This window comes from Ursus americanus, chromosome 25 (assembly GCF_024610735.1).
Source record: "Ursus americanus isolate L20-20 chromosome 25, mUrsAme1.1.p, whole genome shotgun sequence".
Classification (NCBI taxonomy): domain Eukaryota; kingdom Metazoa; phylum Chordata; class Mammalia; order Carnivora; family Ursidae; genus Ursus; species Ursus americanus.
In genome coordinates this window covers 45,521,944-45,537,803 of record NC_142151.1, presented here as the reverse complement: position 1 = coordinate 45,537,803, position 15,860 = coordinate 45,521,944, and the positions used below count along the sequence as shown (strand labels likewise).

The following is a 15,860-nucleotide window of genomic DNA, read 5'->3' as shown; positions in this document are numbered from 1 at the left end:
TCCCTGTGATGAGTTAGAAAATGGTATATTCCAATGTATGGATTCTAGGTCAAAGGCTTGGTTTTGATGTTGGTTACAATGTCCTCTTGTTCTCAATTCTTGTTCTCGATGCTGTCATCTTCTCCCTGATAACAATAATAACAATAATAATGGTCGATTGCTTCTTTTGTGCCAGAAGCTGAGACGAACCCTTCACTGGCATTATCATTACTTCTAATTCTCGTACCAACTGCACGGATTTGGTGGAATTGTTATGTCCTTTTTATACAGAAGGAAACTGAGGCATAGCGGTAGATGTTCAATAAATTGCCTAGGACTACTCAAGCAACTAGTTTCAAACCCAAGTTTACATGATCTAACCCTCTTAACTAAGAGTTCCATGAGTGCCCTAGGCCTGCTGCAGTCACCATCGACACTCCCCCAATCATATATTGGAGGCAAAGAGAAAAGTGAACATAAATGTAATGAAAGAATAATGAATGGTAACATGGGTGGTAGTAATTACCACTTATTAGATACTTGCTTTGCGCTCTGGGTGTATAGACGCAATTGGCCCATCTTAACAACCCTGTGACACAACCATTACTATTACTGCCGTTTTAAATTTGAGGGATCTGAGGATTTGCAGGATCAATCAACTTAACAGAGGTTGTTCAACCAGATGTGACACCCTTGTGTACCTACTACAAACAACCACAAAGAATCATTTCAAACCTTTAGATAAAACAACTAGTTCCAGTCCTGGCTCCGCCATTAACTAGCAGTGCGAGCTTGAACAGATTACTCTATGCCTTAGCTTCCTAGTTTGTCAAATGAAAATAACAGTAGTGTCACCCTTATAGGGATGGTTTGCAGACTGAATGAATTAATACATGTAAAGCCCTTAGAGAAGCAACAGTGCATAGAAGGTATCCAATAACGGCTAGATGTGATTGTCGTTATCTCTCAGTTTACCTATATTCCCCCAGAATAGTCTCTGTAAAGATTCTCTTAATAGGCGTCAAATGACATGGGTACATGACTATTCATTCAATATCGTGAAAGATTGGAAAAAATCTAAATTATGTAATTTAATTTCAGAAATTATGGTCACTTATTTATGGAACATAAGAAGTAGGAAGATCGGTAGGAGAAGTAAGGGAAGAAGAAAGGGGGAGGTAAACAGAAGGGGGAATGAACCATGAGACACTATGGACTCTGGGAAACAAACTGAGGGCTTCGGGGTGGGGGATTGGGATAGACTGGTGATGGGTATTAAGGACGGCATGTATTGCATGGTGCACTGGGTGTTATATGCAAGTAATGAATCATGGAACTTTACATCAAAAACTAGGGATGTACTGTATGGTGACTAATGTAACATAATAAAAAATATTATTTAAAAAATTATGGTATTTTAACATGGAATGCTTGCCAGCTATAAGAAAGAATTAAGAAACTTTTTATGACATAAGAAAATGCTCCATGGTGTATGTCAAAATAAATAAAAAGTAATATGCAGAACTGTTATATTATACCACTGATGGGAAAAGGAGAAAATAACGAAATTCCGTATTTGTCCTAATGTACCTAATATTTTCTTATATGCATAATGGATCTCTGGTACCTAATAAACTAAAGCTTAAAAGTGGTTTCAAGTTGGAGAGTGGGTCCTGGGCAGATAAGGAGAGCAGTGGAAGGATGACTTTCATTCTGTATTTTAAACCAACTCTCTCCCTTGACTAACCAACTATGTTTTATTATCATCATCATTATTATTTCTTACATCAACATTTTAGTCATGTAAGAAGGGACCCTGAAAGAAAAAAGTCAAGAAAAGAGATGTTAAGAAGTAGTTGCCAAAAAACATACTTCATAAATTTTGAAAAGTTGGTAGGCCCAATTCCAGATAACAGTGCATCTTCCTCTCCATGGTTCAGTGGTTTAGGATGCCAGTTACCCTAGGTTTCTGTAAATGGGAAGATCCTTTTTTCCCAACTGCTGATTACATAGCTGATTGTGCATGGCAGAGATCAGCGCTTCTAGGCTTCTGACTACTTAGTTTAGACCTTTCAAATCTTCCGGCAAGACGAGTTGAAATATGGGATGTAAATCCTGACAGACTGCTCTTGCTGACTGCTCACAGGACACAGAGTCCAAGAAAAATGATAGACGAGAGTGAAGAAAAACTTTGAAGACAGACGATGCAACACAATGTCTAATAAAACTCACAGCTTTATTTTTGCTAGAAAAGAAGAGAGGAGAAACAGTCTGGGTTTTGTGTTTTGTTTTGTTTTTTACAAAAAGTTTAAACAATTGGTTTTTTATTTATTTGATAAAGTCCACAGAAGAATGAAACCACCTTGGGTAAGAGAGTAGGCTCTTTCCAATCATACTACACTCCCAAATTTTAATTCAACTAGAAAGTCTCTCTGAACAATCCCAAGGAGGCTTTGTTCATGGGTACCATATTCCTCAAAAGCACAAACAACAGATTCCCCAAAAATAACTGGCTCATCTTAGAATGGGGGGGGGGAATCTAAGAATATTAACTTGCATAGCCATTCAAATTATTGCTGCTTTTTATAAAATCATTACCGGTAATTCTGCACTAACTTCCTCCTTTCGCCTCACCCCAAACTCGGGAATTCCTAGAAAAATTATGAGCTACTTTCCAAACGAAGCCTTAAGGAGGGTTTGCAAGCACTTTTACGGAGCCCAAGAAATTTGCATGAAAGGAAGGGAGAAATAAATTAAATAAATAATATCTAATAAATAACTTCAACAACATTCATTATCTACAAACTTAAATGCCACAAAATGCTAGATCCCCTACAGCCTCTCACAAAGGTAAGTGCCAGTATAGCCTCGGAAAGGATGGTTTTGTAAACAGTTTGCTTGCCTTTTCTCTCTAGAGCAGTGTGGTGAGGAGAACTACTTTGGTGGCTGGTGGGATTTAAGATCTCTCTGCAAGGATATTTTCAAGGGGGTTTACAAGTCAAGGGTGCAAAATACAGCAGGGCTGGCGCTGCAAGCAAAATGGGAAGAGGGTAACTTAGACTGTAAGGAGATAATAAATAAGAGGGCAAAAAAGTTAAGATACACAGATAGTGTGGCGGGTTTTAGGGGATAGCTGAGCTGTAGAAAACAGCATACTAATCTGCCTTATCAATTTTATCCATTGGCCCTATTTGTGTACCCTACATCCTAAACTCATCCTCTCTGGCAAGAGCAGGATGCCATCCTCTATCATGTAAACCATTTAGGCTTTTAGTTTGTTTTAAATAATTGTCCTGGCAGATTGAACAGGCCAGTGAAATTTCTCAGATCACATTTCTCTGGAAAAAAGATTGACAAAATTAGTGCTGATATAAAGGAAAGAAGAGTTACATGAAGAAAAATAAACACCCTGCAAATCAGGATAAACCTGTGATGAAAACATAAATTGGTAAAAGCATTCACTGACCTTGGATTTGATTTCTGCTCACTTGGGATGTTATCTACAATATGTAAAAACATATTAAGTTTTAGAAGTGAGGAACAGGTAACAATTAGTCGGGGAGGAAATAAAGAATTGTATATGCGTTGGAAAAATTCAAGCTTGGTCAAAAAATTCACTGGTGCTTATCCTTCTAGAAAATATAATAATAACGGGTGTGGACAGAGGTCAGTGGTTTTAACCATGTTTTCTGTAACCAAATGAAATTTATCTTGCCAAAGAAAATTTGGTTTTCCTATGGGCAGGTGTGAGATAGAAGGAGTCCCCAAACTATGGTTAGTAGTATAGCCAATAGCCATTTTATTGCTCTTGAAGATGACCTGGGTTGTTTGCCGATTCCAATAGCGGCACCTGAGCTTCTTCAGAATTTCCAGAGCATCTGGGTTATTGAGGCTATGAAATGGTCCAGATGACTTCTCTAAGTCCCATTGGTCATAAGAGTCTGAGGTTACAGTGACTTTCTTGCCCCACCTGTAGTACTGAGGAAGTGCTTTTGAAATACTATCAAGAATCAAGTTGGTATGAGATCTCTTATTATGGTTCTCAAATTACTAAGGAAGAGATATCCAGCTTTCACCCAACAAGAAATACAGCTAATCTCTTAAAGAACACGCTCTGTTATTCCCAGTGAAAGCCAAGTTAGGATTTTAGCCTTTGGAGGCTATTTTTAGATAGATGCAAAGAAGTCCTATCAAGTCCCCAAGGAAAATGCATTTTGTGCTCCTTTGGCAACTCCAGCTAATCACTCCACACATACTGTCCATTTCCTATTATTCTTCAATCCATTCAGTTTCAAGAAGTTTATAGGCGTGATCACCAAAATTATTGATTTTCAGAGCTGTGAAGGACTTTAGAAATCATCTAGACTTTTTGGTAAAATTGTCCAGCAATTGAAAATTAATTGGCATAGATCATTCAATGAGTTTTTGGCATCTTTAGAATAGGGCCCAGGGCTTCTGTTTGATTTCCGCATGATTGTAAACAATCCAATAATTTCACTTGAGGACCCCAATTAAAGGAATCAATACAATATGAGAAGCTGATGAGAAAAGAGAGTGACAGGTGCAGGAGGGCCCAAATGGACTGGGACTACTGTGTCTGATATATATCTACAGGGTTCTTTAAGGTTATTGAATGTTCAGCTCAACCACTTGAATTATGGGAAACATTTCCACTTTATCCTCTGCAATGTTTGTCTTACTGCCCTAATCAGTAAAGATTGTATTAAGTTGGGCCCCAATACCAGGGTGGGGGTAGGAATCATAGGACATATCTATGGGAACATCATAGCGAGGGGTACCAGCCTGAAAGGGAGTTGAATGCACATGCCCTGAGCTTAGACTTGCAGAGGGGTAATGTGGCATGAAGCTGTAGGATTTATCCAGGTCAGGAGAGCCATCTTGCTTCAGGGAGAAGTTCCCACTGATGCTCAAGGGTGGAGTGAGCGGGCCCTCATAAGGCGGTGTACTGCAGTCAGGTGGGTGGCTCCCAAAAGATGATTCTCCCAAACTCTGGAATACTGGGGCTTTAAGATTAATAAGATGTGTTTCCATATGGCCATAAGGAGGGCTGGGGAGCCCAGGAGACTGATAGTTGAAGTTATGGCCAGAGATGGCAGAGTCACAAATAGGAGATTTCTCTTCATGTTTCTCCAGGAGGACAGACTGAGGGCCCAGCTGGAGGCATCCAGCCACCAGGTTGCTTGTAGGCTGAGAGAGCCCTTTGCAGAGCATCTCCACAAAGCCCTTCCCTTCAGGTGTCTGTCCAGTTTCCAGAACCTCAGACAAAGCCCAAATATAGTTCCTGGCCAGTCTAAGAGTCTCTATCTTGGAGAGCTTTTGGGTCTTTGAGTAACATGGCATGACTCTCCTCAGGTTGTCCAGGGCATCATTCAGGCCATGCATCCGGGTCCGTTCTCTAGCATTGGCCTTGACTCTTCGAGCCCTGAATCTCTCAAGGCGAGCTTTTGTCATCTTCTTTTTCTTGGGACCCCTTCTCTTAGGCTTCTCCCCGTCCTCTTCTTCCTCTTCTTCCTCCTCAATACTGTCATGCTCTTCAGCTAAGCTGCCAAGCATCCCATAAACAGCTGGTCTTCTCTCCTCCTCCTTCATCTCATTCTGAGAGCCCAGACCTTTGTCCATCCAGGATGGTGTATTGACCAACTCAGTCATCTCCTTGGATTTCACGTAAGGTTTTGCCATTCCTAGATTCTGGAAAAGGAAATGGCAATGATTAGTGTCTGTGAATATCTGCTTTAGATTTAAATCTAAACTTTCTTTTTACACCATAGATATAAAGCACAGAATTGTATTGGGATTCAACTTACGATTATCTAGTCCAAGTCCACCATTCTAAATAAGTAATCTAAGACTCAAATAAATAACCAGAACACTAATATTGCTATGGCATATTATAAGAAAATCAACTAAAGAAAGTGAAAATTGACTTGATTATTCATTGTAGTGTCAGTGCCTTACTCTTTTTTTTTTTATTTCAGTGCCTTACTCTTTTTATTCCCTGATGCTTTGTCTCATGGATATTTTATGCAAAAATAACTGACATAATAGTCAAACATATTTTTCCTTCTTCCCAGAATGCAGATCATAATGGGAAGTAGATAAGGTGGGCATATAAATTATTGTCCAAATAGAGAAATTCCTGAAAGTAAAAGAAGATACTAAAGTAATTATAACTATATAATATATATATATACAATAATTACAATTACTGCAAAATTTTAAAAGCATATTAGTAAGTAAACTGTTGTATTTTACACTATAAAACAAATGAAACACTGTGGTGGGATCATTCAGACTACTTTGTTCTCCAGAGAACTGTCCAGCCTCTATTTAGAGACATATTACATATATTTAACCTACAACATTCCATGTTTCCCACTGACTCTACCAACTGTTAGCTCCAACCGTCCTAGGAAGAGCCATGCCACAACTGGCTGGTACCCCCACATGACCATGAACTAGTTCTCTCACCATCACCTGAAGAGCATTTTGTTTTTCAGCAAGCACCTTGTGGTCTGTCTAGTGCAGTGGAATTAGAGGTGTTAGAGATATGGTGTCTAAAAGGATCAGGAAAAGAGAGCAGGGTTACCACTGACCATTTTTTAAATTCACCCATATGTTACAGTGAAAACTCTTCCATTGCACATGCGTCTCACATCATCAGACAAGACCATGGCAGAGCAACTAGATTTACAAGCCAGAGATCTACAAAGCTTATTTAAGATTATTTTAGTGCAACTATTATAATAATACTTCATTAAAATGAAAAATCTGGAACAAATGCTAAACTTAACAGAACATAGTAGCTGCAAACATAGAAATAGCCTGACTACTGTAATTCACTTGCCTAACAGATACCATTTAATCGGAATTTTCTTTGACAATATTGCAGTTTGAAAACCAGAAGACACCGGTGGTTTAGTAAACATTTTGCGTTCAATTCTGGAAGAGTGGATTGTTTTGAGATTTGCTGATCAATTGGTAGGTATATAATTTACCAAATGGAAGTATCTGAGAAGCTCCATTGGGGCGTCCCAGTTTACCTTAGTGAAATGTTAAACCTTCCATCACTTTTGTATATCAGAAAGGAGAGAGCGTGATAAATGTTTTTTGATCCTTAAAGCTTGGGCCTCAAATCAATGAATGCAGGATTTAGTACATAGATTTTAAAAATATAAATATACGATTTGATTTGTTTCTGGTAATTTGAACTTGTTTTCCTTGTAACCTCATTTACCTCCTATAAATAATTAATGTTACCACATTGCAAAAACAGCCTGGGTTTCATGTTAATCAGCACAGAAATCATGTCAGCTTGACTTACTCACTTAATAAGGCTTCCTGGGTAAGCAGCTTTATTGAAAACACTCATTGGAACCTATTGGTCAACTGGCTGCCCAGGCCAAGTTAGAAAATCCCACTTTTAATATGGATGATGGAGCTTGTGTGCTGAGCTGCACTTCTAACTCAGCCAGATATCCAGAGGGAGGGTGAAGGACCTAATTAACTTTCTGTTAAAGTAACACAGACCTTTCTGAGGCAGGTGCACTCTGGGGCCAAAGAGGATGGAGTAGGCTTGGGAAACGCAATGTTCCACACATAATTATAATAACATTTGTGTCGCCTTACAGCTAACCTTTAAGGGAAATAGGGATTTATGCGTGTTTTGTAGCCGAGGTTACTGTGGGTCACAGATTAAGTGACGGAAATGCAAAGATGCAAAGCTGATAGAGCAGGACATAAAACCAGGTCTTCTGATTCCAAATCCTAGGTTTTACGGTTTTTTTCTCCTTTCTTTTTCCATCACAGCTACAGGAAGAAAGAAAAGCATTTTGACTTCAGGAGGTGTGGATCAGTAGAACTAAGTCACCAGGAAATGACCATCATCCAAAGAGAGGCTAGTTTAGGTGTTCTTTGCAGTGTTAACTCTCATATTCCAGGACTCCCTCCTTTTCCACATTTTTTTCTTGTTGCTTCCATCCTTTTATTCTCCCACCTTCTTTACTCCGCTTCCTTCTCCTTTTTTTTTTTTTTTTGTCTTCTATTTCTCTCGTCTCCTCTTCATCATCATATCAGTGGGTCATACTTACATGCACGGAGAGTTGAGAAGGAAGATGCAAGAGAGGAAGGGAGAGTCTCCTGAATTACCCCTGAAACTGAATACCAGCCAAGCTCTGTAACTGACCTTTTTATTATTATTATTATTATTATTATTATTATTATTATTATCCCCTCCTCCCTACCTCTGGACTCTAGCCAAACTCTGTCAATCCTCACCCTCATCAAGAAGTGGGATTAGGAGAATAGACTATCCTTTGCTTTAACATAACTTAATGGTTTCTCTAAGAGTCAAAGAGCTGCTTTCAAATCAGATTATCAGCAGGTAGGAAGGAAAACAAACAACTGGCTTTGGCTAAAACAATGAAGAGGGCAATCAATTTTCATCTTTGTTCTCTTACCAACGGAAAGGATAGATGTCTCCAGCTTAACTCTCTCTTTTCCCCTATACTCTGGTCCGTTAGCTCTAAGCGAATCCCATGGGTATCTAGTGTGGCTTTGAAAGCTTGAAGCTGGAATAACACACACTCTAGGCCCAACTGTTCTGATTCCTGGTTGCTGATCTCAAACATATTACATGACTCTCTGATCTTCTATTTCTTCTTTAATAAAATAGGAATAAGGTATAATCAACATGGCTCTTGCAAGATAAATAAAAATAAGAAAAGATTTTGTAAATTTTAAATGCTATAAAATATTATCCATATATTGATCTTGTGCTTATTCTCAAATTCTCTTATCTAATCTATTTACACATTTGCATACTCAAAAATAAAAATTGTTTCTCACAGATGAATAGTAAAAGTATATTGTACAAACTACTATGCCTCTTATTATCTTGAGGGAACCTCCTCTGACTGGCTCAGAAGATAATCTGACAATTGCCCAATAGCCCCCTGGTTTTCTCAGTGCAGCTGGACAGCAAACTCGGGAGTCAGATTACCTGAGTTTAAATTTCAGTTCTACCACTTACTAGATGGGTGACCTTAGCTAAGTTTCATAACCTTTCTGTGCCTCATCCTCTCTTTTTAAAATGGGAATAATAATAGTCCTACCTCATAGGATTATTGTGAGCATAATGAGCTAATATATTTAAAGATTTTGAATAGTGCCAGACATCAAATATGCCATGTAAGTTTTAGGTACTATTGTTCCTAAAGTTCATCATGACTTCTTCCGGCCACGTGGACAAAAATAAGTATAATTGCAATCTGTGCTTAATATTGATTTCATGCCAACAAAAGCCAATGGCTCTATCTCAACAATCATTTTCAAAGATGTTTGACAAACCCACTCATGCAACTTCCTATTGAAACTAAATATCAAATCTTCTATCCTGCTGCAAGAGAGAGGAAACAGAGTTCTATCAGCTGCCTCTACCAAATTGACTAACACTCTTCCACCATATTCAAGAAGGAAGTTAGCCTCTTTCACTCTGTTTTATAATTGGGAGACAACAATTTGCTGGACACTCCTACTCAGTTACATGAATTTTTAGGTTCATGACGTTTCTGGTGGAATACAGACAACTCTTGGCCCCTGGACAGTTTTCCTTTTCTCTTTGATTAAACACTATTGGGGATGAGACTTTCCTACCAGAATCAAGTGCCAGAGCTAGCTCTAAGGAGAAAAGTAAAGTGTCTCTCAAATAGAAGTAAAAGCCAGAACTCCTCAAAGATTTTTTTTTTAATTTTTTTGCCTTTGACTTTTCCCACATAAATATCTCCAAGCATCAAAAAGTTAGCAGAGGGGAAAAGATGATGAACATCCAGTTTTAAACTTGAGAATTGAAAATGTGTGTGGTATAGTTCTGAGTTCTGATCAGGGAAACCACCTTGGTTCTCTCCGGAACAAGCATCTGATTCTACCATGGCTTCTAGCCTATTAATGAACCGGCTCAGAGGTGTATTAAAAGAATCATGAAACTGACACCCTCTTCACTCATTTATTACTTACCTATTAAATGAGCACAGAAAAATTATTTTCATTTTTTTACCCTTAGGGCAAGGTGGAAATAATACTTCTGTCTTTCATCTCTCATTTAGAAGCTTTTATGAAAAGCAAAGAAATATAGCACAAGTACTTAGACTTTGTAAAGTTATTATGCAAATGTAAAGGTTGGCAATCTTTTGATAGAAGCAGTATGGGAAAGTCTATAGCACTACACAGAGTATTGTGACACACCATTTTAAGTTTCCCCAATTTTTACAAAAAAATATTAACTTTCAAAATACACATGAAGCTGACTCCACTGTGGCAAAAATCAATGAATACTGGCTCTGGAGGTAGAATACAGCCTTCCTTGACTCCACTCTCAAATGCATTCTAATTCTCTAAAGCCCATTTTATTCTTTGATCTTGGAATTTAGACATCCTTATGCATCGGCACGTTATAACAAAATTTTCCCTTTAGGGTCTTTCCTAAATTTCACATTTAGTGAATTCTCTCAAATTTGAAATTGTCTCTAACTTTTTTAAAAACCTGTTCTAGCAAAATGTTTGCTTAGGCAATGATTGTGACTACCCAATACTTTAATTACTGGGGCTGAGGTCATTGAGCATGACTATTACATGAAGCTGTACTAGAATTCATCTGACACTAATTTTTTATTTGTTGTGGAGAAGTTTCAATTGATGAATAAGTGATCAAGGAGTACTTGCATGTGTGCATGTGGTGATTAGACAGTGTCTTTCCTCTTGGAAGCTGATTGTACTCACTTCACCTCCTGATCCTATGACTAAATCCTAAATACAACAGAAAGGGGACTATTCAGCTCAGTTCTATGGAGTCTAAGCACCAGACAGGCTAAATGTCTTGCTCAGAGTTGCAGAGTCTTCCCACTGAAAAGACAGAATGCAGCCCAGGGTGCTTACAAGTTGCACTGCCCAGAAACATCCAGTGGGCTGTTTTGTGCTCTTCCTATACAACTTTTTATACCTACCACTTTCCTTTTTGGTTAATACCTATACACACACACACACACACACACACACACACACGGGCACATCTTATCCAACATAGCTGTGTCATACTTCAGTTCTCATAGCCTCGGATTCAAAAGGTGAACTTTATAAGCAGAAATTACTCAGTCTTTCAGTTTTCCCTCCTTGTTCTCGAACATTTCATCTTTGGTCCCTCTGTCGAAAAACAAGGGAAGCATTTTACATGTATTAGTACTGTTCTGAATACATTTTTGGGGTGGTGAATGTTGAGTGAGAGGCAGAGGAGACAAAAACACACATGGACAATCTTTCTTTTCTGTTTTCTTAGCTGAAAGTGCTGAGGAAAAGGAAAGTTTCCCCATTTTGTTACAACTATCTAAGAATTTTTAGCAGACCAAATGGGGGCAATGGTAAGAATCTACCCCATGGCTTTCCAACATCTTCTCCCATTCCTTATTCTATTGCCATTCCCCTTCGTGCCCATCCACTCTCTGCACAGACCTAAAATGCTGAGAGCAGAGCAGCGGATGGGTCAGGTCCTGCAACCTACTTGCTGAGCCACCTCAGAGAAGCAGTTTAACTTTTTGGACACTTTTTCTCCTGCATTAATAAAATGGAAAGGTTGGTTTGACAGAAAAGGGGGAAGATAATTTGTAATCTCTACTTTGTAAAAATGATTAGGAGTATGAGTTTCACTTCGGGTAGCAGGTGCTATGGGAACTAGTGAAATTATTAAAACTTTAATATCTGTCCCTAAGTGTTCTCTCTCTGCTTCTCCGTTCAAGTTTCCTAAGTCCTACTCCCTCCTCTCCTAGTCCAGAAGAGCCTTACCTCAACCCAACTGCTCCTCTAGGTCTGTGGGAACTTCCCGCAGAAACTTTACTAGTCCCGTACCACCCCATCCAAGGGCTCACCTCTGTCAGTAGCGGTCCCTGGTATGAACGCTGTGAATCTGTGCCCTGGAGGAGACTCAGAGAACCCAAGTGTCCCTCACCATCCAGATCATAGGAGAGGGAGGTGCTCTTCGCGATCCATGTTCAACCGGCCACTGCCTCTTAGAAATGCCACCGAATCTGCTTTGTCTAACTGCGTCTTGTTCTGCTCCTTCCTTGGAGTTCTGTACGCTCCTCCAGGACGCCCTCGGGCTGATGCCCCCGTTGCAGCTGGTCTTCAGTGCCTCCTCTGCGTGGTTAGCTCCCCGGAGAGGAGTTTTCAGGACCACAGCCTCTGGGCAGCTCCTGCGCTCTGGCGGGAGCCTCGCAGTCTCAGCAGTTTTGATTGCTTTCGGAGCTGACCAGGGCGGGGTGATGCTGCCCGGGGTCTGACTCCTCCCCTTCCCCAGCGGAAAGACACACCTACTTCAAAGGGCTCCTTTGGCCAGCTCACCATTCATGTGTTTTGTTTATTTGCTTGTTTGTTTAAATAGGGATAGAAGTTAGGAGGAGGAGAATATGGGGGGAGAGTTGCTGAAGTTGAGAAGTAAAGAAAAAGAGGACTGGAAATCTTTGTGGTTAAAAAGGTAAGAAATGGGGTAAGAGAAAATTGAGGTAGACTTGGAAAGAGAGCTAAGAAGGGTGAATGAAAAAAGTGGCCCATGTCCAAAGAGTCAAAAATGAGAAAGATACAGGCCCAGAACATGTAAATTGGAGTTTTTAGTTTTAAAACTTCAAAATTTTTAAAGGAAAAGGAAAAAGTATCTTCCTCTCCCTGCTTTTCCACATGTCAAACTTATTTCCATTTAAAACCTTGTTATTGTAATTAGTGAATATAGAGAAAGCCACACCACTATTTGTTGTACTGTTCTTTCAACTTTTCTGTTTGCTTGGAATTTATAAAAATATAAAGTAAATGAATGAAATCTTTCAATGTAAGGACACTTAGCTCCTCGAATCACAAGCTGGGGTCCACTGTTGCTTTTCAAAAACATATCAAAATATATTGTTAAGCATTCGTTTAGAAATAGTCCACCTGAGTAGCAGTGGATTTAGAAGAAAAGAAAGGTCCTGTAATTTTTAAAATCCCTGTAGTATTTTGAAGTAATATTCATTGGCTAGAACAGAAAAAGAAAACTACACCTGGAAAGATTTCAAGAAAATATATGGATATGCTTTACAGAAGGCTACCAAGGCAAAGCGTAGCATCTTCATTTTAAGATGTAAGGATTCTGTAAACTTCTAGTGGCGGGGGGTGGGGGTGGGGGGGCAGTAAGGATGCTTGGATCAAGCAGTTGACTGAATGATATTCAGTAATTCACCTTCACAGTAGCAGTTTTCACATCTGTAAAAGGATCTGATCAGTTAAGTTTTTCCCATTAGTAGCAAGATTTGAAATTGCCTTGAAGGGAATGCCCCAGGGTTTTGGAAATCACCCTCTCTGCCAATGTCATGGACACAGGTCTAATAGAGAGGAAGAGCTATGAGAATGCCTTATGTGCAAGGAAAGGTGCAGAAGGTTAAAACACAAGATGGGTTTACTGTCAATAAGGAGGAAAGGCATGTCTTAGGTGTGAAATAGTTCATTTTTTAAAAACTCTGATATAGGTGTCACATGACTCTTGTCCTTTATAGACACACACACACACAGAATAAAATTAACTTTTCTTTAGTTTTTATAAGAAGTCGTTCATCTTCAGCAAATCTTAAAGCTCTTACTAATCTCTCTTCTGTTTCTTTTCAGGAAATATCTGCTCAGCAAAATAAACTTCATCTTCAGGGGAATTAAATAACACATGCTAGGAAAGGTGGGCTTCTGAAAACCGAATCAGATTCCCCTCTTCAGCCAGAGGAAACCTATCTGTGAAGTAATTTGTGCTTAGGAGAGAGCTGCAATGAGCTTGTGTAGAATGGATTGATCCCCTGCTTTGTGTCTTTGAAGCCGTGTCCATGGATATTTGACAGTGCGGGGTATTGGTGATGTTAGTATCCTGCCTATGCAATGCTCGGAGGGCAGGGGAGAGTAGTGGATTAGCAGAAAGGTGAACATATTGAGACAAAGATGAGGGTGGGCACAGAACATTCTGTGCAGCTCCTTGCTTTCTCTGACAGATGTAAGAAACTAAACACAATAGGATTAGCTCTCAAAACACGTTCAATTGTGTCTAAGTGTGTGTGCCTGCGTGTGCAGCCTGCAGAGGGCACTGAGGAGGACACTGAATCTTCTTTAGGAGCTGCCTTTTGCAGAGGGAGGGATGGAATCTATTTCATCAGGGTCACCCTCATCACAACTCCTCAAAGGTTATACAGACAGTTGGCTATTGAACTCAGAGAGCAGGAAGGGGCCGGAGGGGGGTGTGCAGTCCGCAGAGGAAAGGGGGCGGTGACTGCCTGCAGAGCATTTACATTCATTCTCCTCCCCCCACATGGTTTCTGGGCCAGAGGGCCAATCCCCAGGCCTTCCTTCTTTCTCTGTGCTTTTTGTAAAGCTCTGAGCTAACCTGTTCGAACCATCTGCTAGGTGGGGAAATGCAACCAGCGCTCCGTTGCCGGCCCACAGGCCGAGAGCCATTGAAGCAGAGAGGAGGGAGGCAACAGGCAGATTTATGGGCAGCAATCTGTTCCCCCCACCCCAGGCCCCTCTGCCAGGAGACAGCTTGATAATCCATCAAGCCCACTAATGAATTAATTAGTATTCCCAGTAATCCTGACCCCCAAAGGAGACTGGCCCACGGGCCTCTGAGGGGGCTAGAAACTGCCTTCTTCGACCAGACACTGAAGACCCGGGACCAATGCCTGACATTAGGCCCCAGGGTGCTCAGCTACATGCCACAGATCCTGTTGTTAAGATCCCCAGATGTCCCTCCTTCTCACCTTCCCTCGGGAGACCGCTAGCTTTTGCTGAATTGAAACCAATACTACCAACAAATGGAGTCCAGAGCCATAAATCAGGGACGGTAGAAAGTGAGGATTCAGGCTGCCCATATTTAGGGTAAAACTTGAACAGATCCTAGCGCTGCTCTCCAAGGATTTGTACAGGGTCGGAGCAGGGTAAGGATGGAGGCAGAAGGGAAAGAGCACAGTCCCCGACCTCAAGAACCTCCAGTAGGGCAATGACACAGGGTCAAAAATAATCGTGAAACAGGTCGAAACAAAGTGATTTGTGACATGAATCTCTCCTGAATAAAGACTGCAATGGAACAGAGATGTCAGCTGAGTTTCTGAACAGTCTGGAGACCAGCATCTGGGAGTTTAACAATCCTTCCTTACAACTGTAAACTCCTTCATTCTTCTACCAAACTCTGAGATGTAGTGGGTGAAAAAGCTTGGGAGTAAGGACACCTGTGTTCTAAACCTTGGTCTGCGTCTACCTGTGTGACCGTGATGAGCGATATGAGCTCTCTGTGCCTCACGTCCTCAGTCAATGATCGGGTTGGATCATGACCTCTTAGCTTCCTTCCAGCGCTAACATTTAGTGATGACGACATAGTTCTGTGTTGCAATTCCCCCTTTGAGAGGGAAAAACACTAGCCCTGTGAAAGTCTACACTCTGAGTCCCAGGTTTGAGCAAGATAACAAACCAGGTTAATGACAAAAGTGGGTTTCGAAAACAGGCAGTAGACATGGTGTCCTCTCTCCACCCAGATTCCTGGTCTCTTTTGGGAATGACGCTTTTGACTAAAACTTCTTCCACCCCATTCATTCGAGGCCTATGCATTTGGACATTCACACGGCACAAAGAGTGACTCACACCAGCTACAGAATAGCTACCTACATTTCTTAAAATCTGTTGGGAAACTTCTGAGCCTTGGAGAGTTCTAGCACCTGCCTTCAGTGCCCTTCTCTGCACTTGCAATAACCCAATTGCTCCAAGCAACGTCCTCTTGCGCTCTTTTGAAACCTAACGTTGCCTTTTACTAACCAAGCCAC

General features: G+C 40.5%; 1 protein-coding gene across 1 annotated transcript; it reads right to left on the bottom strand.

The window, feature by feature from the left end:
• Positions 1–4,683: 4,683 nt before the first annotated feature.
• Positions 4,684–5,679, bottom strand: NEUROD4 (neuronal differentiation 4). Its single transcript, XM_045800765.1, has one exon. The coding sequence runs from the start codon at positions 5,677–5,679 to the stop codon at positions 4,684–4,686; it is 996 nt and encodes a 331-aa protein (XP_045656721.1).
• Positions 5,680–15,860: the final 10,181 nt, after the last annotated feature.

What these genes read in the sequence shown, in the direction of transcription:
- NEUROD4 (XM_045800765.1), bottom strand. Translation starts at nt 5,679, where the DNA reads ATGGCAAAACCTTACGTGAAATCCAAGGAGATGACTGAGTTGGTCAAT.